Source organism: Sus scrofa, chromosome 3 (assembly GCF_054392235.1).
Source record: "Sus scrofa isolate SSC_HxYL_T2T_F1_AM1 chromosome 3, Sscrofa_HxYL_maternal_Yorkshire_Landrace_v2.0, whole genome shotgun sequence".
In the NCBI taxonomy this organism is placed as follows: domain Eukaryota; kingdom Metazoa; phylum Chordata; class Mammalia; order Artiodactyla; family Suidae; genus Sus; species Sus scrofa.
In genome coordinates, this window is record NC_139385.1 from 106,125,656 (window position 1) to 106,152,519 (window position 26,864).

The 26,864-nt window shown below is 37.4% G+C and overlaps 1 protein-coding gene across 1 annotated transcript in view; it reads left to right on the forward strand.

The window, feature by feature from the left end:
- Window positions 1-26,864, forward strand: part of PIGF (phosphatidylinositol glycan anchor biosynthesis class F) — a 47,514-nt gene that overhangs the window by 10,795 nt on the left and 9,855 nt on the right. The window contains exon 5 of the mRNA XM_003125167.7: window positions 19,836-19,944. Coding sequence (XP_003125215.1) covers window positions 19,836-19,944 — 109 coding nt within the window. The remainder of the gene's footprint in view (window positions 1-19,835; window positions 19,945-26,864) is intronic.

The window sequence follows — 26,864 nt, forward strand, 5'->3', positions numbered from 1 at the left end:
AAAACACTAGTTTGAGAAGATACGTAGTCCTATGTTTATTGCAGCATTGTTTACAATAGCCAAGATATGGAAACAACCTTAGTCTTCGTTGATGGATGAATGGATAAAGAAATGTGGTATGTAAACACAAGGGACTACTACTCAGCCACAAAATTAATGAAATCCTATTATTTGCACAACATGAATGATATTGAGGATATTATGCTAAATGAGGTAAGTCAGAGAAAGACAACTATCATGGTTTCACCTATATGTGGAATCTTAAAAAGCAAAACGAACAAAACAAAAACTCATAGATACAGAAATCAGATTAGTGGTTACCAGAGGGGAAGGAGGTTGGGGGAGGGTGAAATGGGTGAAGGGAGCCAACTATATGGTGATAGATGGTAACAGCACTTGTGACAGTGGCTGCTAAGTAGTTTTTGCAGATATTGGATTATAGTGCTGTACACCTGAAACTTAGAATAATTTTTTTAAGTTAGGCCTGTAGCAAGAAGCTCTTAGAGTTCCCTGATGCCACCTAAACTTCATTAGACTGCAGAAATATCCTTTTAAAATTCCTAGCACACAACCAGAGGACAGTTCAATTGCTAGAGAACTATGGTAAAAAATAATCAATTTGTAATATAAAATATTTTATTTAACATCACACAGAGTATGGCAGGAAATAGTAATATTCAAAAATATTTTCATAACCTTTAAAGCATTTTCATTTATGTTATAGAATTTAATTTTCATGGTAATCTAGTACGATACTCTTATTTTCACCATTTTCTAGATGAAGATACTAGAAAGCTTACATTAACTGATTCATCCAAACTCTGTAGGCAGGATGCGGTAGAACTGGAACTTAAATCTAGATCATTTGACCTTTTGGAAGTTAGAAGAACAAATTCCTGCCCTGTCTTCACTACTTAGTGGCCAAGTTATCGTAGACAGGCTATTTAACTTTGCAGATACTCTTATATACTGTTAGAATAATACTAGTGTGTATTAATATATACTTTGCAGGGTTATTGTCAGAACTAAGTGAGATGATGAGTAAAATCATCAGTAACTGCTCAAGAAATGTTTGTCAACTGAATTAACAGTTATCAGGGGGCATTTTTATACTTCCTACTCCCAATCCTGACTCTCATTTGTCTTAGTGCTTTTCCTGGTCTAGGTAACAGGCCAAGGAGGGCTGGGCATAGATAATTACGGTGAAGAAGGAATAGTTTTTTCAGTTCATTTAAAATTTGATTTGAACTTTTCATGAAAAGGGGAACTTAAGTCTTAATATCTCTACCCTACATTAGTGATACTTCAGTTTCTTCCCTAGCAGTTTTATCACACTTGAAGACTTTAGTATAAACATGTCAATGTTTGAATGAGTCAGGAAATAATTAATTTGATAGAGTAACTTGTTTCATGTTAGAGTTAGCCTTCTTAAATGTTCACTTTTATGAAAAAATATTTTTAACATTCAAAGATCTGGTGGTTCTGCAGGGAAAGTATGAAATACCCATAAAAACAATGACTTGTGTGTTATCCTGAAGTTCAAATATATTAACATTATTCATATTGGGTATATAATTGAAAGAATTATATTATTATTTAAGGAAGTTATACAAAACATATAAATAGTACTTTTTTTCCTGCTCAATAATCATTTATAACAGAAATTAAAAGTTTTGACTTCAGTTCACTTGTGGTGCAGCAGTTTAAGGATCTGGCTAGTTGTCACTGAGGTGGCTCGGTTTGCTACTGCGGTACCAGTTCGATTCCTGGCCTAGGAACTTCCACATGTTGTGGGCATGGCCAAAAAAAGGTTCTGATTTAAAGTTTTTATGCTATAGTTCTAATTCATTAAAATTATTTAAAATACTTTAAAGTACTGATTGAAGATTTTAGAACTATAAATATTTTTATCATTCATTCTGTGTTTTAGAAAATACAGTCGAGTTTTTCTTTTGCTTTGTTTATTTAAAGCCGGTCCTTTTAGGATTTTTGAAATATGACTAATTCAGGTGTTTAGTATAAACAGCCCAGTTTTGAAGTGGGCTGACATCTTGCTTAATATTTAATCAATATAAATGTTTTGTACTATTTTAAGTGAAATATTATTATATCCTAATTTTTAATGTATTTATTTGCATATTTAATATTGAGTAGATGATAATCAAATGAAGACCAAGAAATGCAAAAGCTTTGATTTTGAGAACTGTGTGGGAGATGTAAGAGTAAAGAACCAATTCTGATACTATTGAGATTTAATACATAATTAAATGACACTATTTTAACAAGTTAATTCCTTAAAGTAAATGCAGAGTTATTCCAGATTTTAAAAAGGGAATGCTATTTTAAAGAAACTTAAAGGTGGAAAAGTCATTTGGTTTCCTTAAAAATTTTGCCAACTTTTCTGATGGCCTTAGTCCTGTATTTTTCATTGACGTTTGCTTTTTCATTTATCAGTTATTTTATGCTGTAACTTGAATGTTTAAGTCAGAATCTGATCACTTTTGGTAAAATGAAAAAAAATTGAATTTCTGAATAGATTCCTACATCTGTGGTTATCTTTTCTAGGTGAAGACAGCCTGTAGCACCTATTTGTGTAGCAAAGACAACAGACCTCTTTTTGCCATCTTTGTATTGAAATGGATTTCATTTTATTTTATTATTTTGTCTTTGTCCTTTTAGGATCTCACCTGCAGCATATGGAGATTCCCAGGCTAGAGGTCTAATCAGAGCTATAGCCGCCAGCCTAAGCCACAGCCACAGCAACGACAGATCCAAGCCGCATCTGCGACCTACACCACAGCTCAAGGCAACACTGGATCCTTCACCCACTGAGCGAGGCCAGGGATGGAATCCGCAACCTCGTGGTTCCTGGTGGGATTCGTTTCCGCTGCGCCATGATGGGAACTCCTGAAGTGGATTTTATATTGAAAAAAAATAAAACCACTGTGGACATGAAGTGTGAAAGAATGATTAAAAATTTATACATATAAAAATTTGGTAATTTAGCTTTAGTGTGGGCACAAAAATTTAGTGGCAAAGAGGCATTGATTTTAATATTTCTTCACTGGGGAAAGGGGAAAGTTTATGTAAGAATTCTGTAAAATATCTTTAGCCACTAGGAGGAGTTGTTTGGTGAAGAGATCAACAGTTAAAAAAATGAGCTCAGGAGTTCCCTTTGTGGCTCAGCGGTTAACAAATCTAATTAGCATCCATGAGGACACAGGTTCCATCCCTGGCCTCGCTCAGTGGGTTAAGGATATGGCGTTGCTGTGAGCTGTGGTATAGGTTGCAGATGCGGCTCGGATCCTATGTTGCCGTGGCTGTGGTGTAGGTTGGCAGCTACAGCTCCGATTCAGCCCCTAGCCTTGGAATCTCCATTATGCCATGGGTGCAGCCCTAAAAAAAAAAAAAAAAAAAAAAAAAAAAAAAAAGAAATTGAGCTCTATCTAAACAAGCTGTTTTGATGACATCCTGTTTGTGGCATAGTGTTTAGTGTTAACTATCTCAGGTACCTGGTACAGGTCTGGGACATAGATAATAAGTATTAAAGATAGTCTCTTTATTTCAGTTAAGATTTGATTTAATGGAAAAAAAAGGAAAAAAGAAAAAAGATTTGATATAATGAATTTCAGTTGAGTCAAATAATGTGGATAGTTACTTAGAACTCACTGTCATGAAGATGGATCTGTAATATTGCTTTAGTCACTTGTAAGTTTCTTCACAGAATAGGGAACTATTTATTCTATTCTCAGCCTACTAACTCTGTGTATATATTCCTTAACTGTGAAGAAATTGGCTGTTAACCGTACAATTCAGATGACTTTATTACAGAAATGTATAAAATGAGAATAAGTCAATGTCAGTGCTGCTATAAATCAGTGAATAAAAAGTTATTTATGTTTTATTTATTTTTATTACAAAAGAATATTTATTATAAAAATTCAAATAATAGAAAATATCAGAAGTTCAGGATTTTAGAATGCTATGTGAAGAGCAGCCATTATGAACAGATTTATGTATATTCTAATTTTATCTATGCAAAAACATAATTTAAAAACAAAAGTGGTTGTACTAGTCACTGCTTTATACCTTGCTTTATCTTTTTTTACACTTACTCGGACTGTCTTTAATTGTATATATGTGTAATCTACCTTTCCTTGCATAGTATCTTTAGTAAATATATCTTCATCACTAAGTAATGGAACACCTCATCTTATATTGGGTTGAGCAGTAAGGAAATTGATGATCTCATACAACAGAGGTTGTGTGGTTCTAGGTACAAATACTCAAGAAGTGGCTGTGCTTCTAACTGATTCTCCTGGTTCTTATCTTTGGGCTGGTAGTGAGATGGCAGCAACTTCTCTTCCTTCATCTTCCTAAACTAATCATTGGGAAAGAGAATTGGGATCACCATGATTTAATTAGTCTAATCATCAGAAATGAGATGAATGTTGGGCAGTTAATCATCATATAAGTATTCCTTATACCATGATTTATTTAACTAATTTCCTATTGAGGGTTATTTTCAAATTTTCATGATTATAAATAATGTTGTTATGAACATCTTTGTTCCATGTAATTTTGTATACTTATGCAAGGATTTCTGCATACTAGATTTCTGGAGTAGAATTTCTGGGTCAAAAGAAGTTGATAGACATTGCTGAACTAAAGTTCTAATTTGAATGTACATATATGTGTATATTCAATGTATCATATATTATATATATATATATGATATATGTATTTTATGCATAGGCACACATACACATACCTCAACAGAGTGCCAGTTTCCTGAATCCCCATCAGCGCTGCTTATACTTTTTGGTCAGTCTACCAGGGCTGCTGCCTACTGGGCTCTGCAAAGGAAACCCACTGTGCTATAACAGTTTCATCTGATTTCTGATGGAATGCATAAGCCCTGGTCAAAAATGTTTTAAAATTTTATTTTGTGGAACCACCATTTATGAAATTTCAACTGAATATTACTGATTTAATTGCAAAGATAGCAGTTCCCTTACCCTGGCCCTCTGCCTCCATTCTCTCCTTCTGCCTCCTGCAGAAAATTGAATAGAAAATAACATCCCATCCTCACAATGCAGTTCAAGACAGGAAAAATTGGTGTTGGTTAAGATGGGAAGACAGCTTCAAAGGTAGCTCATTTTATCTGAGCCAAGAGGTAGTTTTGGCAGCCTACCCAGGTGAAATGTGGGCGAGATGAAAAGAAATGGTATGGCAACCTCTAAAAACATACTATGGCAAAAGAAAAAGGCATGTAGAAGATAAGGAATCCAACTTGGAAGAAAATACTATGCAAGGAGCAAAAAGAATGAAGCTCCACACAATTCATCACAGAAAAAAAATGTTATTAAGGATGTGAATTCAATAACATAAGAGCTCAAAGATGAGATAATGAAAGAAAATGAGATGGAGAAGGAAATTGCAGAATTAATGAAATAAATTGAGAATCCAGATCATAAATTAGAAACATAGATAAATTAGAAAATCAAATTATAGCTTGAAGGAAAGAAAGGTTTGTGCTAATGAAAATTAATGAAGGCTAAGGGTGGTTGGGAAGAATAAAGCAATTAGAGAAGAAATGATAAATACAGGGAATAGACAAAGGCCAATTTAAGAGGAGTTAGTATCCCCAAAATACAAAACAAAAAATAATTCAAAGATATGATAGAAGATAATTTCCCAGTGAAGGAATTATTTATTTCGTATATAAGAGGCTCACTGTATCAAGAAAATAATTGAATGACTTGGCATTCAGAATAGAATGTAAATACCATAAAATGTTATAGCAATGGAAGTTATACAGTGGGGGAAGAGAAGATGGAGAAAGGGTAGATGTACCCCCAACCACCTTGGTTACCCCCAGATCCCAAACCTTATTGCTTCAACCTCTTCAGGAAATAAGGCTTAAGTGAATTACTCTGTACTGAACAATGAGTCTTCAGGTTATACCTACTCCTTTTCACCTGCTGGGCCCAGAACACTGAGATCCAGGCTTATACCATCTAGGTAGAATACTGAAATGATTTCTTCCTGGTAAAAATAGGACCAAAAACCCCCTATAGATACTGACACCTGAGGTTTCTCTAAAGGCAGGATTCCTACCCAATTCCTGGGATGGTGAAGCCCACCAATTGAATCATGCTACTTGTATACAGTGAGCATCCAATCAATTGTTTAGAGTTTCACTTTTTAATTTTTTTCAAATAACTTTATTGAGATATAACTTCACATCATAAACTCATCCATTTGAAGTGTACAATTCAATGATTTTTGGTGTAGATACAGTTTTATAACCATCGTCATAATCTAGTATTAGAACATTTCGTCACCCCCAAAAGAAATTATGCCTGTTAGCCGTCATCTTTTTTTCCCAGCCTTCTCTCCCACCCAGCCCCTCACCCCTTCTCCCAAACAACCACTAAAATACTTTCTGTCTCTAGATTTGCTTTTTCTGGACATTTCATTTCATACATTACTTTTAAGTAAGTGATTATTGAAGAATCACTAGGCATTTGAGGAAAACCTCTAAAATGAAATCCAGAAATAAAAATAACAAAAAAGAAGCTCAGTGGAAATAAAAGCAATATAAGGACCAGAAGATGGTTTTTAAAATGTCAGTGTTTTACATCCATAAAACATGAACAGGAGGTAATGAAAAGGAATATTCAGAGATGAAGAAACTCTTGGAGTTCCCGTCGTGGCACAGCAGAAATGAATCCGACTAGGAACCATGAGGTTTGGGGTTTGATCCCTGGCCTTGTCCAGTGGGTTAAGGATCCGGCGTTGTGAGCTGTGGTGTAGGTTGAATACTCGGCTCAGATCCTGCGTTGCTGTGGCTGTGGCATAGGCTGCCAGCTGTAGCTCCGACTGGACCCCTAGCCTGGGAACCTCCATATGCTGCAGGAGCGGCCCTAAAAAGCAAAAAATAAAATGAAATAAAAATAAAGAAAACAAAGACATATGATCCAGCAATCCCACTCCTGGGCATATACCCAGACAAAACTCTAATTCAATAAGCTACAGGTACCCCCTCAGATCTGGCATTGCTGTGGCTGTGGCATAGGCTGGCGGCTACAGCTCCAAATGGACCCCCTAGCCTGGGAACCTCCATATGGCGCAGGTGTGGCCCTAAAAAGACAAAAAAGAACATGATAGAAAAATTCAAAAGAAGTAGAGGCAAAGTTGAAAAGATCCTTTAGTCAAACAAAAAGGCAAAGATTTGGCAAATGAGTTAAAAGATAAGAAAACCAGAGATTAATTCGTAATGATAGTAGTCCCAGAAAAAAAGCAAGAAAAACAAAATTCTTAAGGGATCTGAGCAGGAAAATCAAGTCTTTAAAAGAAAATTTCAAGAACTGAAAACCTGAGTCTAAATTAAGAAAGCCCAGTTGAAAAGATCTACTCCAACACACGTTATTGTGCAAGTTTAGATAACCAGGAATAAGGTGGTGATTCTAAAGGCTCCCAGAGAGGTTGAGGGGTGGGAGTGGGGAACCTATTACTTGCAGAGAACTGGGAGCCAGAATGGCTCTGAACTGGGAATCAAAACAATGGAACAGTGCCTTTAACATTCTGAGACATGGAATTCCTGTTGTGGCACGGTGGAAATGAATCTGACTAGGATCCATGAGGATGTGAGTTCGATCCTTGGTCTCATGCAGTGGGTCAGGGATCCAGTGTTGCTGTGAGTTGTGGTGTAGGTTGCAGACATGGCTCGGATCCCGTGTGGCTGTGGTTGTGGCGTAGGCTGGCAGCTACAACTCCAACTTGACCCCTAGCCTGGGAACTTCCATATGCCACGGGTATGGCCCTAAAAAGCCAAAAACAAAACAAAAAAAACCCACAAACAAAAAACCGAGACAAAATGATTTCCAACAATTATGGTAAAATCATTTTCAGTGTTCCTGTTGCGACTCCGTGGGCTAAAGACCCAGTGTAGTCTCCGTAAGGATTTGGATTCAATCCCTGGCCTCGCTCAGTAGGTTAAGGATCTAGCATCGCAGCAAGCTGTGGTGTAGTTGGCAGACAGTTGCTCGGGTCCAGTATTGCTGTAGCTGTGGCATAGGCTGCAGCTGCAGCTCCCATTCAGCCCCTGGCCTGGGAACTTCCATATGCCACAGATGTAATTGTGAAAAGAAGAAAAACAAACAAAACCAGAAAACATAATGAAGTCATTTTCAGACTGCAAACATCTCTAAAATCTATTTTCCATGAACTCTTTCTCAGAAATCTATTATAGGGGATGCTTAAAAAAAAAAAAAAGAAAGGAAAGAAAGGAAAAAAAAAAAGGAAAAGAAAGGGAAAATAGAAGTAGGAAGTCTTGGAATTAGGCAGCTGACCCAGCTTCTGCAACGTCATGGTTCCTAGTTGCATTCGTTTCCGCTGTGCCACAAAGGGAACTCCAAAAAGAAGCATTTTTAAATATCCAAGGCAGATTTAAAACTTATGAAAGGAATGTAATTATGGTTTGCTGTGTGCTTCAGCTGTGATGAATATCTCCATAATCATAATAAAGTGAATAGTGTGCTACTGATCCAGCTAAGAGGAGGAGATCCTACTGTCAAAGAAGATGATAAGTCACAAAGAAAAGTGTATGTGTGGATGGAAGGCCTGTGGTTAGAGTTCTGAATCTTCTTCTTCCATTGTAGAAAGTGGAAAGTAGCTCAATTTTGAAAATCTACATATAATGTATGTTCTTTTAAACTTGAGGTATGTAGAAAAAACCGTGCAGGGTTGAAAGTGCCTCAGGAGCAAAATCAGTGTGGGGAAGGTTGTAGGGAGAGATTATTATTAGTCTAGTTGTGATCTTTGATTTTAACTATTTTTCTTGCTTATTTATTTATTTATTTATTGTCTTTCTTAGGTCTGCACCTGTGACATATGGAGGTTCCCAGGCTAGGGGTCAAATTGGAGCTGTAGCTGCCTACGCCACAGCCACACCAACACAGGATCCAAGCTGTGTCTGTGACCTATGTCACTGCTCATGGCAACACCGGATCCTTAACCCACTGAGTGAGGCTGGGGATTGAACCTTCATCCTCATGGATGCTAGTCAGATTCATTTCCACTGAGCCGAGACAGGAACTCCAAGATAAATAATTTTAATAAATATAAATTTTTAGTTTTAAAAAGGCTATAGCGTTTTTCTAATTTTGAAACTATGTCTTGGCTCAATTTTTCTACATTTATTTTATGTAAGAGCATAAACCCTCTTAGTACATCAAACAAACAGAATAGAGGACAACCTCTTAGATATTTGCACCTATTTTAAGAAATATAAGATGACCACAGCTGTACTATAACAATGAAAAATCTGGAGACAAGGATCTTGCCACTTAGCCTGAAGAACTTGGAGCTTGGACTTTAGATAAGACATATCCATAAATCTTATTTAAACTTAGCTCTGATTCTATTATTGCCTTGATTTAAAACCTTCAGGGACTTCTTTAAGTCTGACTTTTAAGGCTTTCCTAAAAGCTTGACCCTAAATCTATCACAACCCACTAAGATGGCTATAATCAGTAACAAGTATTGGAGTTCCATTGTGGCTCAGCAGCTTAAGCATCCAGCATTGTCACTGCAGTGGCTCTGGTCACTGCTGTGGCATGAGTTTGATCCCTGGCCCAGGAACTTCCACATGGCCATAGGCACAGCCAAAAATAATAAGTGTTATAGAATGTGAAAATTGGAACCCTCCTGCACTGCTGGTGGGAATATAAAATAGCTGCTTTGGAGAAAACTCTGACAGTTCCTCAAAAGGTTAAGCATAGAATCACCAGCAAGTCTATTCCTTAGTATATCCCCAAGAAAAATGAGAACATATGTCCATAAAGGACTTGAACATGAATGTTTACAGTAGAATTATGCATAATAAACAAAAAGCCAAAACAACCCAAGTGTCCATCAACTGATATGTGGAAAAAAATAAAATGTAGTATAGCTATATAACATACTATTTGGCAATAAAAAAAGAATGATGTATTTTTCCCATACTACAGAGTGGGTGAAACTTGGAAACATGCTAAGTGAAAGCATCCAGTCCTAAATGACCACACATTGATTTCATTTACGTGAAATGTTCAGAAGAAACAAATCCATAGAGCTAGAAGATAGATTAGTGTTGCCTAGGTCTAGAGGGAAGGAGATATTGGGAGTAGCTGCTAATCAGTAAAGGTTTTGTTTTGAGGTAATGGTTGCTCAGCTCTATAAATATGCTAAAAACATTGAATTATGCACTTTAAGTGAATTATTTGACTGGAAAGGGGTTTTCTGTGGTAAGTTTTTACTGTATTCAATAAAGTTACTAGTTAAAAAAAAATCCTAACTCTAACCTCCTTTTCCGATCTGATTTCCTGTTCTTCCGCTTGGCCTCAACCAATTTTACTTATGTCCTTTTACCAACAGTGCATCTCTTTCTCCAGTTCTTCAAGACTAAATGCTACCCATTCTTCCAAATCCATCTAAACTTCTTCCTCTTTTGTAAAATGGAAAAAGTAAACACTTCGTAAGCTCTGCTCTCAACCTCTCCCAGACTTTACATCTCTAGGCACATCACTTTATGTATTGCAACATCAAGAAGTTGTGTGTAAGGGAAATGTAGTCAGTATTTGTCAACCATTAAGTCAAAAATTAACCTTTAAAAAATCCTTTAAATTGCCTGAACAGTACAGTTCTGTCTTTACATTCAACTCACCAGCTTTTTTCCCTCCAAGATTGGAATAGATCTCTGTTCTGTTGAATGCTTATTGAAGAATTTCATTTTCTTGCATTTTCAAGTGTGATACAAAATACAAAAGAACAAAAATGCCTAGCAGATAACACAAATTTGGATGCATGGTTATTTCCTCCAACTTTCTTCCAGCCCCAGTTTTCAGTAGAAAGAGGCTAAAGTTCTTAACTTGAGCGAGAAGGAGAGTAGTGAGATGGACAGGTGATGGGGGGGGGGGGGGCTGGCTTATGCATTTACTTGTAATTTGGGATTACTTTATTTTTTTTAATTTTTAAAAATTAAAGTATAGTTGGTTTAAAAATTAAAGTATAGTTGGTTATGCCAATTTCTGCTGTACAGCAAAATGACCCAATCATACATATCTTTCTTGGTAGTATATTTGGTTTTGGTATCAGAGTGATGGTGGCTTCGTAGAATGTCTTTGGGACTGATCCTTCTTCTTCGGTCTTTTGGAAGAGTTTAAGAAGGATGGGTATAAGTTCTTTGTAGTTTGGTAGAATTTGCCTGTGAAGCCATCTGGTCCTGGACTTCTGTTTGTAGGGAGTTTTTTTTTATTATTATTATTACATATTAAGTTTCATTTTTAGTGATTGGTCTGTTCAAATGATCTGTTTCTTCTTGATTCAGTTTTGGTGGGCTGTGTGTTTCTAGAAAGTTGTCCATTTCTTCTAGGTTGTCCAATTTGTTGGCATCTAATTGTTTATAGTATTCTCTTATGGTTTTTTTAAAGTTATTTCTGCAATATCAATTGAGATTTCTCCTTTTTCATTTCTTATTTTATTTGGGTTCTCCTTCTCTCTCTCCTTCTTGGTGTGTCTGGCCAGAGGTTTGTCAGTTTTCTTTACACCTTCAAAGAACCAGCTCTTGGTTTTGTTTACTTGTGCTTTTTAGGGCCACACCTATAGCCTACGGAGGTTCCCAGGCTAGGGGTCGAATTGGAGCTGCAGCTGCCGGCCTATATCACAGCCACAGCAATGTGGGGTCCGAGCCGTGTCTGTGACCTACACCACAGCTCATGGCAACACTGGGTCATTAACCCACTGAGTAAGGCCAGGGACCGTATCTACACCCTCTTGGATTCATTATCACTGAGCTACAGTGGGAACTCCCAGCTCTTGGTTTTATTGATTTTTTTCAATATCTATTTTATTGATTTCCTCTCTGATCTTTATGATTTCCTCCCTTCTGTTGACTTTAGATTTTGTGTGTTCTTTTGCTAATTCTTTTAGGTGGTAGGTTAAGTTGTTGATTTGAGATTTTTCTTATTTTTTTGAGGAAGGCCTGTAATGCTATGAACTTACCTCTAAGAACTGCTTTTGTGGCATCCCATAGATTTTTGTATGGTTGTGTTTTCATTGTCATTTGTCTCAAGGTATTTTTTAATTTCCGTTTTGATTTCTTTGTTGACCTATTGGTTTTTTAGTAGTATGTTGTTTAGTCTCCACACAGTTAGTTTTTTCTCATTTCTTTTCCTGTGGTTGATTTCTAGTTCATGCCATTGTGCTCAGAGAAGATGCTTGAAATAGTTTCTATACTCTTTTTTTTTTCCCCACTGTACAGCAAGGGGATCAAGTTATCCTTACATGTATACATTACAGTTACATTTTTTCCCCCACCCTTTGTTCTGTTGCAACATGAGTATCTAGACAAAGTTCTCAATGCTACTCAGCAGGATCTCCATGTGAATCTATTCTAAGTTGTGTCTGATAAGCCCAAGCTCCCTGATCTCTCCCACTCCCTCCCCCTCCCATCAGGCAGCCACAAGTCTTTTCTCCAAGTCCATGATTTTCTTTTCTGTGGAGATGTTCATTTGTGCTGGATATTAGATTCCAGTTATAAGTGATATCATATGGTATTTGTCTTTGTCTTTCTGGCTCATTTCACTCAGTATGAGATTCTCTAGTTCCATCCATGTTGCTGCAAATGGCATTATGTCATTCTTTTTTATGGCTGAGTAGTATTCCATTGTGTATATATACCACATCTTCTGAATCCAATCATCTGTTGATGGACATTTGGGTTGTTTCCATGTCCTGGCTATTGTGAATAGTGCTGCAATGAACATGCGGGTGCATGTGTCTCTTTTAAGTAGGGTTTTGTCCAGATATATGCCCAAGAGTGGGATTGCGGGGTCATATGGAAGTTCTATATATAGATTTCTAAGGTATCTCCAAACTGTTCTCCATAGTGGCTGTACCAGTTTACACTCCCACCAGCAGTGCAGGAGGGTTCCCTTTTCTCCACAGCCCCTCCAGCACTTGTTATTTGTGGATTTATTAATGATGGCCATTCTGACTGGTGTGAGGTGGTATCTCATGGTAGTTTTGATTTGCATTTCTCTTATAATCAACGATGTTGAGCATTTTTTCATGTGTTTGTTGGCCATCTGTATATCTTCCTTGGAGAAATGTCTATTCAGGTCTTTTGCCCATTTTCCCATTGCGTTGTAGCTTTTTTGCTGTTGGGTTGTATAAGTTGTTTATATATTCTAGAGATTAAGCCCTTGTCGGTTGCATCATTTGAAACTATTTTCTCCCATTCTGTAAGTTGTCTTTTTGTTTTCTTTTTGGTTTCCTTTGCTGTGCAAAAGCTTTTCAGTTTGATGAGGTCCCATAGGTTTATTTTTGCTCTAATTTCTATTGCTTTGGGAGACTGACCTGAGAAAATATTCATGATGCCCAAACTACCCAAAGCAATCTACAGATTCAATGCAATCCCTATCAAATTACCCATGACATTTTTCACAGAATTAGAACAAACAATCCAAACATTTATATGGAACAACAAAAGACCCAGAATCGCCAAAGCAATCCTGAGAAACACAAACCAAGCAGGAGGCATAACTCTCCCAGACTTCAAGAAATACTACAAAGCCACAGTCATCAAAACAATGTAGTACTGGTATCAAAACAGACAGACAGACCAATGGAACAGAATAGAGAATCCGGAAATAAACCCTGACACCTATGGTCAAGTAATCTTTGACAAGGGAGGCAAGAACATAAAATGGGAAAAAGAAAGTCTATTCAGCATGCATTGCTGGGAAACCTGGACAGCTGCATGCAAAGCAATGAAACTAGAACACACCCTCACACCATGCACAAAAATAAACTCCAAATGGCTGAAAGACTTAAATATACGACAGGACACCATCAAACTCCTAGAAGAAAACATAGGCAAAACACTCTCTGACATCAACATCATGAATAGTTTCTATACTCTTAAATTTGTTGAGGTTAGTTTTGTGCTCCAGTATGTGGTCAATCTTAGAGAATGTACCATGTGCACTTGAAAAGGATGTATATTGTTTTTTTTTTTTTTTTTGGATACAGCATTCCGAATATATCAGTTAAGTATAACTATTCTGTTATGTCATTTAGGATATCTGTTGTCTTATTGATTTTCTGTCCATTGATGTAAATGGGGTGTTAAAGTCTCCTACTATTATCGTATTCCCGTCAATTTCTCTTTTTATGTCTGTTAGTATTTGTTGTATATATTTGGGTACTCCTAAATTATAGACAAGTGTAATATCTTCTTCTCGAACTGACCCTTTTATCATTGAATAGTGTCCTTCTTTATCTTTCTTTATGGTCTTTGTTTTAAAGTCTCTTTGTGGAGTTCCCCTTGTGGCTCAGCAGTATCGAACCCAACTAGTATCCATGAGGATGCAGGTTTGACCCCTGGCCCCACTCAGTGGGTTAAGGATTCCAGCATTGCTTTGAGCTGTGGTGTAGGTTACAGATGTGGCTTGGATCCTGCATTGCTGTGGCTGTGGTGTAGGTCAGCCGCTGCAGCTCCAGTTCAAGCCCTAGCCTGGGAACATCCATATGCCACAAGTATGCCCCCCCATCAAAAAAAGATCTATTTTGGCTGATATGAGTATTGTGATCCCCACTTTTCTGTCATTTCCATTCACATGAAATATCCTTTTCTGTCTCCTCACTTTCAATTTATATATGTCCTTTGCCAAAGGGTGGGTCTTTTGTAGGCAGCATATTGTAGGCACTTGTTTTTTTAACCAGTCTGCCACTCTGTCTCTTGATTGGAGCTTTCAGTCCATTGATGTTTAAGGTAATTATTGATAAATATGCATTTATTGCCATTTTAAACCTTGTTTTCCAGTTGATTCTATGTTTCTCCTTTGTGCCTTTTTTTCTTTTTTCGGTTGGATGATTTCCTTTTATTTTATGCTTGTGTCTGCTTTTTAGTTTTTGTGAATGTATTTTTTGGTTTTGATTTGTGGTTGCCCTGTTTTTCAAGTATGTTTACCTCTTCCTATATATGTGTGCTTTGGACTGATTGTCATATAGGCTCAAACACATTCTTAAAAAAAGCGTCTGTATTTTCTTACTTTCCTTTCTCACCTTTTATGATTTTGATCCCCTTTTTTACATCTTCATGTTTATCCTTTTGCTATTCCTTATATTTATCATCACATTCACAAATATGGTTTATTTTTCCTTTTAGATCCATGTACTGGTTTATTTAAGTGATACTTTCCAATTGTGATTTCCTCCGTCCTATACCTTCTTACTTCTTTTCTGTTTAGAGGAGGCCTTTCAATATTTCTTTTAGAATAGTGCCAAGAGCAGCTCAGCAGTTGAGGGGTGAAGAACGGGTGCTGTGGAAACTTAAAAAAAAAGTTAACATAAAACAAGATGCAGAGACATTTAATTTAATTAAAGGTGGGAACTGGGGCACTCAAGGTCTCAGGGACCAAGAGCGCTGCCTCAAGAAACCACACTGCTTTTATTATGCTCTTTAGGATTACGTCAAGTGAGGAGGGGGCTATAGGTGCAGGATATAGTTTTTTATTTTTTTAAAGTCATATAGCTGGTAGCTGGTTAAGCTTTTATTCTGACCTTTAGGCATTTAACAATCATTAGCATTGAGGAAGCTTGGCATTATCTATCTATGCATAGCATCTAGAGAATCACCATTGTACTTCTGCAGATGGCGTGCCTATGTGCAGCAACTGGGTGTGCCTAGGTTTGCACCTTGGTTCTCCTTGCTGAGGCATATCCTGCTATCATATCCTGCTAACGACCCCTCATAAACCCCTTGGGGCCATTAGGCTCATCTTCCTGTTATTCTTAAGGGGACATATCATGCTGTGCAAATGGCGTGCCTTTCTGCACAGGTCTGGCATGCCTAAACCAACGCATTATGTCCTCATTCAGCTGACCACATGAATAACTTATGCCTTTAGGTCTTTGTTCTTAAGCTTAAGTTATTTACCAGCACTGCAACTGTTTTTCAAACAGGAAGATGGGGTAAAGTAAAGCAGGACAAGATGGATTTTTTAGCATAGAAAATAGAAACAAAGAGGCTAATAAAAATTGTAGAAACATGTCTCCTGACACAATAGTATTGCTATATTCTTTTAGTTTTTGTTTGAGAAATTCTTTATTTCTCCTATTTTAAATGATAATTTTGGTGGATTCTAGGTTGCTAATTTTTCCCTTTTAGAACTTTGAATGTATCTTGCCACTCTCTTTTGGCCTGTAGCATTTCTGTAGAGAAATAAGCTGATAGCCTTATGGGGAGTCCCTTGTAATTAACTCTTTGTTTTTCTCTTGCTGCCTGTAGAATCCTTGCCTTATCTTTAACTTTTACCATTTTTTTATTGTAATATATCTGAGTGTAGGTCTGTTTGGGTTCAACATGTTTGAGGCCCTCTGTGCTTCCTCTATCTGGATATCTGTTTCCCACTTTAGATTTGGAATGTTTTCAGCCATAATTTCTTCACATGTATTTTCAATCCCCTTTTTTTCCTTATTCTTCTTCTGGGATCCCTATAATGTATAGATAGATTGGCATGCTTCTTATTATCCCATTAATCTCTTATATTGTATTTGTTTTTTTTTTTTTTTAATTTGGTTTTCTGCCTGCTGTCCTAATTGGGTGATTTTCATTACTCTATTTTCCAAGTCACTTATTTGTTCCTCTTCATTATTCATTCTGCTGTTCAGTGCCTTTAACTTAGCTTGCATCTCTGCAAATGAATTTTCTAATTTTTCTTGGCTCCTCCTTATAGTTTCTAGTTCCTTCGGTGTTATCTGTTGCTATCTTTCCTAATTCCTTCAGTATTTTTTTCTTTTTTTTTTTTTTTTTCGTCTTTTTAGGGCCTCACCTGTGACACATGGAGATTCCCAGGCTAGGGGTTGAATCAAAGCTGTAGCTGCTAGCCTGTGCCCCAGCCACAGCAACACCAGATCAAAGCTGTGTCTGCAGCCTACACCACAGCTCACAGCAATGCCAGATCCTTAACCCACTGAGTGAAGCCAGGGATTGAACCTGCGTCCTCATGAATGCTAGTCAATTCTTTTCTGCTGAGCCATGATGTGAACTCCCCTTCAGTATTTTAATGACTTCCTTTTTGAACTTGGTGCCTCTGAGACTGCAGAGGTCTGTTTCATTGTTCATTCCTTCAGGGAAACTCTCCTGTTCTTTTAACTGGGAATGGTTCCTGTGCTTCTTCATTTTGCCTGTATTTTTCTCACTCTGTGAGTTTAGGGAAAACAATTATCTACTGTAGTCTTGGAGAGCTATTTACATGTGGGAGCATCCTCGGGTGGCTTGTGAGGGCTTATGGTTTTTTGTGGTGTGAGGGCTGCTTTTGGTTTGGATGCTTGCCCTTTCTTTCCTCAGTGTATGTAGGCCATTATCCCCTTGATAGGGGGTGTGCAGGTGCCCAGCCTGTGTGTGCTTCCAGAGAAGTGGGGGCAATGGCGGCGCATATAGGTGGGCAGAGTCCTTGGCAGCAACAACAGTGGGGCATTTGCATTCCCAGGGAGGTGGGAGCAGTGGGCAGTGCTCAGTTGCATGACCCTCTGCAGTGACCCCTGAGGTGACTGGGGCCACAGGTGGTGTCTGGTCAAGGGACCCTTAGTGGTGGTGGGCCATGCCCACCTCTGGAGTCTGAGATGGCTGCGGTGATTTGCACCCATCCTTGCAGCCCATGTAAGAGGCATCCTGCTGTCTGAGAGCCCATGCACGTGTGCACAGAGAAGGAGTTCTGTGATGGTCCTGCTCCCATGCCTCTCACCCTCCCCAACAATGGCGCCTTGCTTCTTCTGCAGGCACAGGCCTTCTCCTGCACTCCCTCAGCCTGTGGCATACCACTCCTTATCCCCCTCAGGCTGTGTCCACACAGCCAACCCTAGTCTGTTCCCTGGAACTGACTTCTGTAGCCTGAGTCTCAGCACCCAGTCCCCGCCCGAATGTCTGAGGTTGTGGTGCCCTGGGCGATGCTCCTGATCGTCGGTGCAGCTCTCTCTCTACTTTGCCCTCAGAATCACTGCCGTGCTTTTCTCCAAGGCTTTGAGGCCCACCCCCTCTGTCTTGGGTGATCTCTGCTTCAGTTTGGTGGTCTCCCAGTGCGAGGATTCCTTTCCTCTTTCACAGCTCTCTCTCTGAAGTGCTGATCCCATCCCAGCTCCTTTTTTCCCTCTTCTCTCTCTCTGTTTTTCCTTTTATCCTACCCAATTATGTGGAGGGTTTCTTGCCCCTTTTGGAAGTCTGAGGTCTTCTGCCCACATTCAGTAGGTGTTCCATGTGAATCATTCTACGTGTAGATGGGTTTTTTTGTTATGTTTATGGGAGAAAGTAAGCTTCACATCCCCTCTGCCTTCTTGATCCTGCCTGATTGCTTTAATTCAGTGTACATTTCGTGTGTAGTAATTGGCCTATTTCTAATGAAAGAAGTCATCTAACAAAACAAATGTTTTTCCCCCTTTTCTACAATAGCTGGAAGAAACCATGTTTCAAAAAGTTCATAATACTGGAGTTTCTTTCATGTCTTAGCGGTTAACGAACCTGACTAGGATCCATGAGGGTGTGGGTTCGATCCCTGGCCTCGCTCAGTGGGTTAAGGATCTGTCATTGCAGTGTGGTGTAGGCTGGCAGCTATGGCTCCAATTCAGCTCCTAGCTTGGGAACTTCCATATGCCGTGGGTGCGGTCCTAAAAAGCAAAAAAAAAAAAGAAAAAACAAACAAAAAGTTCATAATACCTAAACACTGCATTTTTTTTTTTTTTTTTTTTTTTTTTTCTGTTTTCAGCTGCACCCATAGCATATGGAAGTTCTTGGGCCAGAGATCAAATCCAAGCTACAGCTGCAACTCACCACAGCTGAGGCAATGCCGGATCCTTAACTCACTGTGCTGGGCCAGGGATCAAACCCATGCAGAGATAGCACTGGGTCCTTAACCCGCTGCGCCACAGTGGAAATTCCTAAACACTGCATTTTAAACAATTGTATGTTTAGACTTCAGTTACTGCACGGTGCTGGGGTTTTACTCTAACTGGATTCAGGTTCCACACAGTTAAGTGATCACACTATGAAGGACAGGCTGAAACCAAGACTTTCTAAGAGACTGGCAGAATTATGTCTTTCCACGTTTAAACTCTGAGATGTGCACTTAAATAAGAATGGTAGGCAGAATCACTGGATTTTTAAAATATTTTGTTCTCATTCTCTACTCCTTCCCCCCCGTAATTGATTGATTTGCTCAAATGAATTGTGTCAAAAGGGACTAGTTGAAGAAATGATGCTTCTTTCATAAATGGAATACTAGTAAAATGGTTAACAAGGAGAAGCCCAGAGCAAAACTGGGTTTATAACATGGTGCATTTGAGTTTTGTTTTGAAGGATATATATGTTTATATGTGCATATATGCAGATGTACATATATCATTTTATACAAATTATGTGTTTGTGTATGTATAAAGTATTTCTGGAAGGATAAGTAATAAATTGGTAATAGCAGTTGTTTTGGGGAAAAAGAACCAGAGCTGATGATAAGGGTGGGAGGAGGACTTGGCTTTCAGTGCAAATGCTCTTTCATATTGCTGGACTTTCACTGTGTGCGTGTATTACTGTCTTTCCTACTGAAAAACACTGATGTCTTCTTAACAGTTAAATGTGAATGATTCATGGCAAATATTTGTATGTCAGTTTGAGGTGCTTATTTTAAATGAACAGAACATAATATGTATGTACAGTGTTAATTTTGTGCCATTTGTTTGAGTCCCCAGCAGCTAAGATATATACCACCAGTAACTTAAATATTTGTGTTTTGCAGGGTTACATCCATTTGGGAGAATAGTCTCCAGATCACTACAATTTCTAGTTTTATAGGAACATGGCTCGGAGCCTTTCCTATTCCACTTGATTGGGGAAGACCATGGCAGGTTGGTTTTGACTTTTAAAGCAACAAAATAAATGTTTATACAGTGATGGTAAAACTGGTGAAGCTAACTAGTATGTATAAGTAAATTGTTTTATTGTTCAGTTAAGTAGGGATGCAGTTCCCTCTGTCACTTGAATTCTAGGTGATCAGTGCCACAGATCTCCACATCAGCCTGTTCTTATCTTCCAGCGTATTTTTTTCCTTCATTTGTAGGGTAAATAAACAAGCTTAGTTTGAGAGCAGGTATAGAAGGTTTTAAAAAATAGACTAGAAATTGCAGGAATCTTGTATTTTCAACTTTGACCTTAGATTCATATTTTTTTAACTTGATTGATAACCAACTTGAATGTTGATCTTGAGATACTTTTTTAAAGTATATATTGCAAAGTAGGTTTTGAAATAGGGGTTTGTGATGTTAGAAGAAGCTCATAAATATCAGGTCTTTTTTTTTTTTTTTTTTTTCCCCATCCCAATAGCGTATAGCTAATAAGCTAGGTGAAGCACTATAAGATAAATGTTCTTTTTATTCCCATTTTACTGATTAGGAAACTGATATCTAGGGGACATGTAGTATTTCCAAGGTCACTGGGCTAGTAATGGATACATCTTTCTCGTAATTTTTAATGGCTTTGTAGTAAATCATTATATAGGTATTCTAAAATTTATGTAACAAATTCACTATAGATCATTTAGGTTATTTCTGATCTCTTACTATTTTACTATTAGTAAACAGTGCTATGATAATCACCTTGAATCTATATCTTAATGGATTTTTCCAATTATTTTCCTAAGATAATTTCCTCCAAATGGAAGTGTGGCATTAAAAAATAACATGCTTTCTTTTTCCAACATGAAGAGAATTTTTCTCTGATGACAAAGTAGACAATATACACTTATTTAGAAAATTTAATACTAATAATTATAAAAATAAGTAAAAGTGACCAAATATTCAGCCACCCAGAGGCAACTCCTATTTGTGTTTTGTGTTTGGTGTTTTGCAGTTCTCTCTTCATGTGTATGGCTATTCATAATACACATGTTATTTTTAATCCTTTTTTTTTTTTTTCTTTCAACAGTGGAATGAGAATGGAGCTCATTCCATATCCATATCAGCTCATTTACATATATGTCATACTGTATTATTTGGGTAAAATCCTATTCTAATTTCTTATGAATGGACATTTAGATTATTTATAGTTTTCACTATTCTTAATGCATTATTATTAATTATGGTGATTATCATAAAACATCTTTGCAGATTTTCTCAGTTTTATCTTTAGTGTAAATTCCTAGGTAGTGAATGGCTGGGTTAAATCTTTGATACACATCTCACTTCCTAAAGGCCCTTGAGGGATCCAGATTGTATGTCTGCCTACCTTTTTTTTTTTTTTTTGGTCTTTTTAGGACCGCAGCCACGGCACATGGAGGTTCCCAGGCTAGGGGTCGAATCAGAGCTGTAGCCACCAGCCTACACCACAGCCACAGCAACATAGGATCTGAGCCACGTCTGTGACCTACACCACAGTTCACGGCAATGCCAGATCCTTAACCCACTGAGCGAAGCCAGGGATCGAACCTGCGTCCCTATGGACCCTAGTCAAATTTGTTTCCACGGAGCCATGACAGGACCTCCTAACTGCCTACTTTCTAAGTCCATTCTCTGTGCTATTAGATGTTGTATCTCCTGGACAGATGAGGTGTTCTTTTACATTAAGTAAGCCTGATAGATTTCCCCTTCCCTAGGATAGTTTTTCTTCTACTATATGTTATAGAAATCCCCGGAGGTTTTGAATGTGTGGTGGCAATGATACCCTTCCCAAGGTTGTAGTATTAGTAAAGGTTTCCTTCATATTCCCTTGGCCATCTCAGTCATCACTGGGAAATAGAGATTCATTTGTACTCAAGTTACCATCCTATGGAACTTAATTTCATGCAACAGTGTCAGTGATTTCTAAATTGGAGGACAATCAAAATCATTGAAAAGTATACATAGGAAATTTTAAGTCATTACTTTCAGATATATGAAATTAAATCTAAATACAAAGTATTAATATATAAAGCACCATGGGCCATCCGTTTATGAGTTGGTAAGGTACTGTTTAACATGTTAGTTAGAAAAAAAAAATAATTTCCCACTGTGGCACAGTGAGTTAAGAATCCAACTGTAGCAGCTCAGATCTCTGCAGAGGTGCAGGTTTGAACCCTGGCCCTGTGCAGTGGGCTAAAAGATCTGATGTTACCGCAACTTTGGCATAGGCTACAGCTGTGGCCCGAATTCAATCTTTGGCCCAGAACTTCCATATGCCATGGGTGCAGCCATTAAAAAACAAAAAAAGTTACTTCACATATAGATGGAATGTTTTGGAGTGTAGAAGTTTGATGCCTTACATTGTATAAATCTTCTGTTTATGCAGACTGCAGAAAGTAGATACTGAATTATGGGGAGTAGATTTGCTGCTATAAAATCTGGATTTAGGTTTGCAGAGAAAATGTATTTTTTAATTATTTACAATCCAGTTATCCATTTTTGATTGTTTAGGTTTTTAGCTACTGACTTATTTTTCTACCTCAGTACTTGTTTACAGTAAGAGGTGAGCTGGATCCAAACTGATGGTGTCAGACTTAAAGTTAAGGTAAAGTTTCCACTTGAATTATGGAGTTTAAAAAGATTGTCTAGCTAGCTCATTTAATATGTAACAAACGTTAGTCTTCATTAAGAATGTTTCATTTGACTGGAACATTACTGGTTGTTTAATAATCTTTGCTGTTGGGTTGTTTTTAGAGTGTTGCAAGTTAATGGCCCACTTTTAAAATTCTGATTGATTCTGTTGATGAAATGATAAAATAGATGTATAATTATCATCTTTTATTTACATAGTAATCATCTGCCTGTCTCTCTTTTAGCAGTTATTTACTGATAAACTAGAGAAATGATGAGGTTTCTTTTTTTCTTATTTTCAGCAAAGTTTTTTGTTCTGTTTTGTTTTTTTCTTCATAAATGTAACCACTCAGAATATGTAGTCAGTGTGGCTCATGATGCTGACAGAATCTGCAAGAGAAATAACCAAATAAAAGACTATATGGCATTACCTCAGAATGGAGACTTTTCTAGAATAAAATTTTATAAGAAGATAAAATCTCACAAGAAGATACCACTATACTTCACTATCGAAACTATAACATGTAATAGAAAGTTATTTTAGTTCTTTATTCCTGTAGCCCAATGCAGATTTGATATGTTTGTGGTAAAGCAAGCTTTTCTGGATTGTGATCCAGTTTTCCTTATATTCTAGTCAGAGAAACAAGAGTATCTGGTTAAGTGATTATACTTTCTTTAAAACAAAACACCTCGCAAAAACTTTTACATGTTTTAGTTCCTTTTTTTTTCTACTTTGAACTCAATCTGACTTTGTATAAAAATTTGCAGAGGCCACACATAAGATTATAATGATGGGTGTTCTGTATTGAGCAATTTCAAGAATATTTATATTTTTAAAATTGTTTCATCATTAAATGACTGGTAAGACCCATTGGAAATATATAACCTCTGTGAAAAAGTTTTTTCACTTACTAATAGGAATTTTAAGTAATGAGAGATGATGAAAGATACCAGGCACCTTTGTAGTTGAAGGAAGGCTTCCCTTTGCTGTGGTCAGCAAGAGAATTTGCTGAAAGAAAATGTGGTCGAGTGGCTACCCACTAAGCTGTTGGTCATCTTTGTTGTTTTCTTGAAAAATAATTGAAAGTCATCTTTCTTCTCTTCTCTGCTTTAATTATTAAATTATAAACATTTGAATTGTCCATACCCCAGACAGTCTTCTTTACCCCTAGAGAAATCTTAACCGCTATAGTTACTGACCAAATGAATATTTGACTATGGAAAATCTTGGTACATTATAATTTGATGCTTTCTTTATCAGCTGTAAAAATAGCTAACTAGTAAATATTTGTTGAGTTCTTACAGTGTACAAAGTATATATTCTTTGTGAGTTACAACAGATACTATCAAGACTGGAATTTAATTGTTTGATAACAGTGATTTAGTGTATTGTGATTTATTTATTTATTTTTTTTGTCTTTTTGCTGTTTCTTTGGGCCGCTCCCGTGGCACATGGAGATTCCCAGGCTAGGGGTCAAATTGGAGCTGTAGCCGCCGGCCTACGCCAGAGCCACAGCAACGCGGGATCCGAGCCGCGTCTACAACCTACACCACAGCTCACGGCAACACCGGATCGTTAACCCACCGAGCAAGGGCAGGGACCGAACCCGCAACCTCATGGTTCCTAGTCGGATTCGTTAACCACTGCGCCACGACGGGAACTCCAGTATATTGTGATTTAGATTCACATTCAGATTTATATGCTCTAAGTATTTTGTAGAAGAGACGGTTGTGAGCTTTTCATCTGGCACATGTCTTATTTCTTTATCAAAAGTGGGCTAGTATTTCATATTATTAAAAAATTAATAGGCAGTTAAGAATGTTGGTTATTCTGAGCAAAGAAAATTTACTAGGAAGTTTAAAAGTTTACATGTTTTTGGAGTTCCCATTGTGGCGCAGTGGTTAACGAATCCGACTAGGAACCATGAGGTCGCGGGTCAGGGTTAACGATCCCTGTTTGTTACTTTATTCATTCAGCCCAGTAGTCCTTCAGTTGCTAGAGTGGATTGTTTACTCATTTTTTTGTTGTTTCTCTGGTATTTAGGTATTTAGGGTATTTGAATTTCACATGAATTCAATCCTGTCTGACATTTCAGATGGCAATAGAAAGGAAACATAATATTTATAGATCTCTCTGTATGTGGACAAAGCACTGCCGCACAAATAACTGAATCCTGACAACTATAGTGCAAGGTCGGTTTCATTCCCATTTCTACACATAAGAAAGCAAAGTGTGGGGAGAGGATGACAACATTACTTGATTGATAAGAGGAAGACTTGAGATCCAGAGCCCGAGGACAGCATGATGTTCTTTGTCCCTGGAGCCTCTGAAACATAGCTGTTCTCTTTAAAAATGGCCATACCTGTTGTGGCTCAGCAGGTTAAGAACCCAGCTAGAATCCATGAGGATGTAGGTTTGATCCCTGGCCTCACTCAGTGGGTTAAGGATCTGGTGTTGCCACAAACTGTGGTGCACGTCACAGATGCAGTTCAGATCTCATGTTGGCCGTGGCTCTGGTGTAGTCTGGCAGATATAGTTCCAATTTGATCTCTAGCCTGGGAACTTCCTGTGCTGCAGGTGCAGCCCTAGAAAGAAAAAAAAAAATGAGAAAAATAAATAAATAAAAATGGCCACAGCTTAGATCTCCTTGGAAAAGGTTGAGTAGTTATCATATTGCATTTCTTTCCCGACATGAGAATTTCATTTAAATACTGTGGTCACTCTGGAAGTGTATGTATTTTAGACCATAAAATTTCATATATTTGTAGGGGAGTATTTGAGGCTAATATGTGGCTAATACGTGAGGCTTTTATACCCAGAAAACCCAGAAAATAAATACCTTTAAACTCTGGATTTGAATGCTACTGTCTCCAAAATGGAATTGAACCAGATAATCAGTTTTCCTCTGGGCATATTTATTTGTAATAAATTTAAAGAGCAAAATGGATTGAGATTGTCTTTAAAACAATGTACAATTCTTCAAAACTATTTCTATTTATTCCCACCAATACCAGATAAATGAGGCATTGTTATATATATAAATCCTATCTCTCCCACTCTGGTTTTATCAGGTTAAAATAAAATAGAGTGAAACAGATCTATTCATTTTTTTAAAGTCACAGATAATGCCTTCATAAATTGAGGTGGGATATCATAAGGATAATTAAATGAATCAGTGCAAATAATGCTAGAGTAAGGGATAAAACCAAGATTATAGATTTAATTTTTTTTTTTTTTGTCTTTTTGCCATTTCTTGGGCCGCTCCCGCAGCATATGGAGATTCCCAGGCTAGGAGTCGAATCGGAGCTGTAGCTGCCAGCCTACACCAGAGCCACAGCAACTGGGATTCGAGCCACATCTGCGACCTACACCTCAGTTCACGGCAACGCTGGATCATTAACCCAGTGAGCAAGGGCAGGGATCGAACCACAACCTCATGGTTCCTAGTCAGATTGGTTAATCACTGAGCCATGATGGGAACGCCGTATAGGTTTAATTATTGAAGGGTTGCATATTTTTAGGTTAACTGGTGTTTCTGTTATTAAAAGTATTTATGCAGTGTTTTTTACAGACCAAAATAAAATATTAATTTATATGAATATGATTTACATATTTCAAGCATGGGAAAAAAACTTTAACATTTAACTGATAGAAATGGGTTTTTTTGTCTTTTTGCCATTAATTTGGCAAATTTAATTTATAAAAAAATTAAGTATTAATTTATATGAATATGATTTATATATTTCAAGCATGGGAAAAAAACTAACATTTAACTGATAGAAATGTTTTTTTTTAAAATTTTTTTATTACTCAATGAATTTATTACATTTATAGTTGTACAATGATCATAACAATCCAATTTTATAGGATTTCCATCCCACACCCCCAGTGCATCCCCCATCCCCCCGAACTGTCTCCTTTGGAAACCGTGAGTTTTTCAAAGTCTGTGAGTCAGTATCTGTTCTGCAAAGAAGTTCATTCTGTCCTTTTTTCAGATTCCACATGTCAGTGAAAGCATTTGATGTGGTGTCTCATTGTATGACTGACTTCACTTAGGATGATAATTTCCAGGTCCATCCATGTTGCTAAAAATGCCAGTATTTCGTTCATTTTAATGGCTGAGTAATCCGCTCCTCTGTTGATGGACACTTAGGTTGTTTCCATGTCGTGGCTATTGAAAATAGTGCTGCAATGAATATCGGGAGTACATGTGTCTTTGCAAGTCATGGTTTTCTCTGGATAGATGCCCAGGAGTGGGATT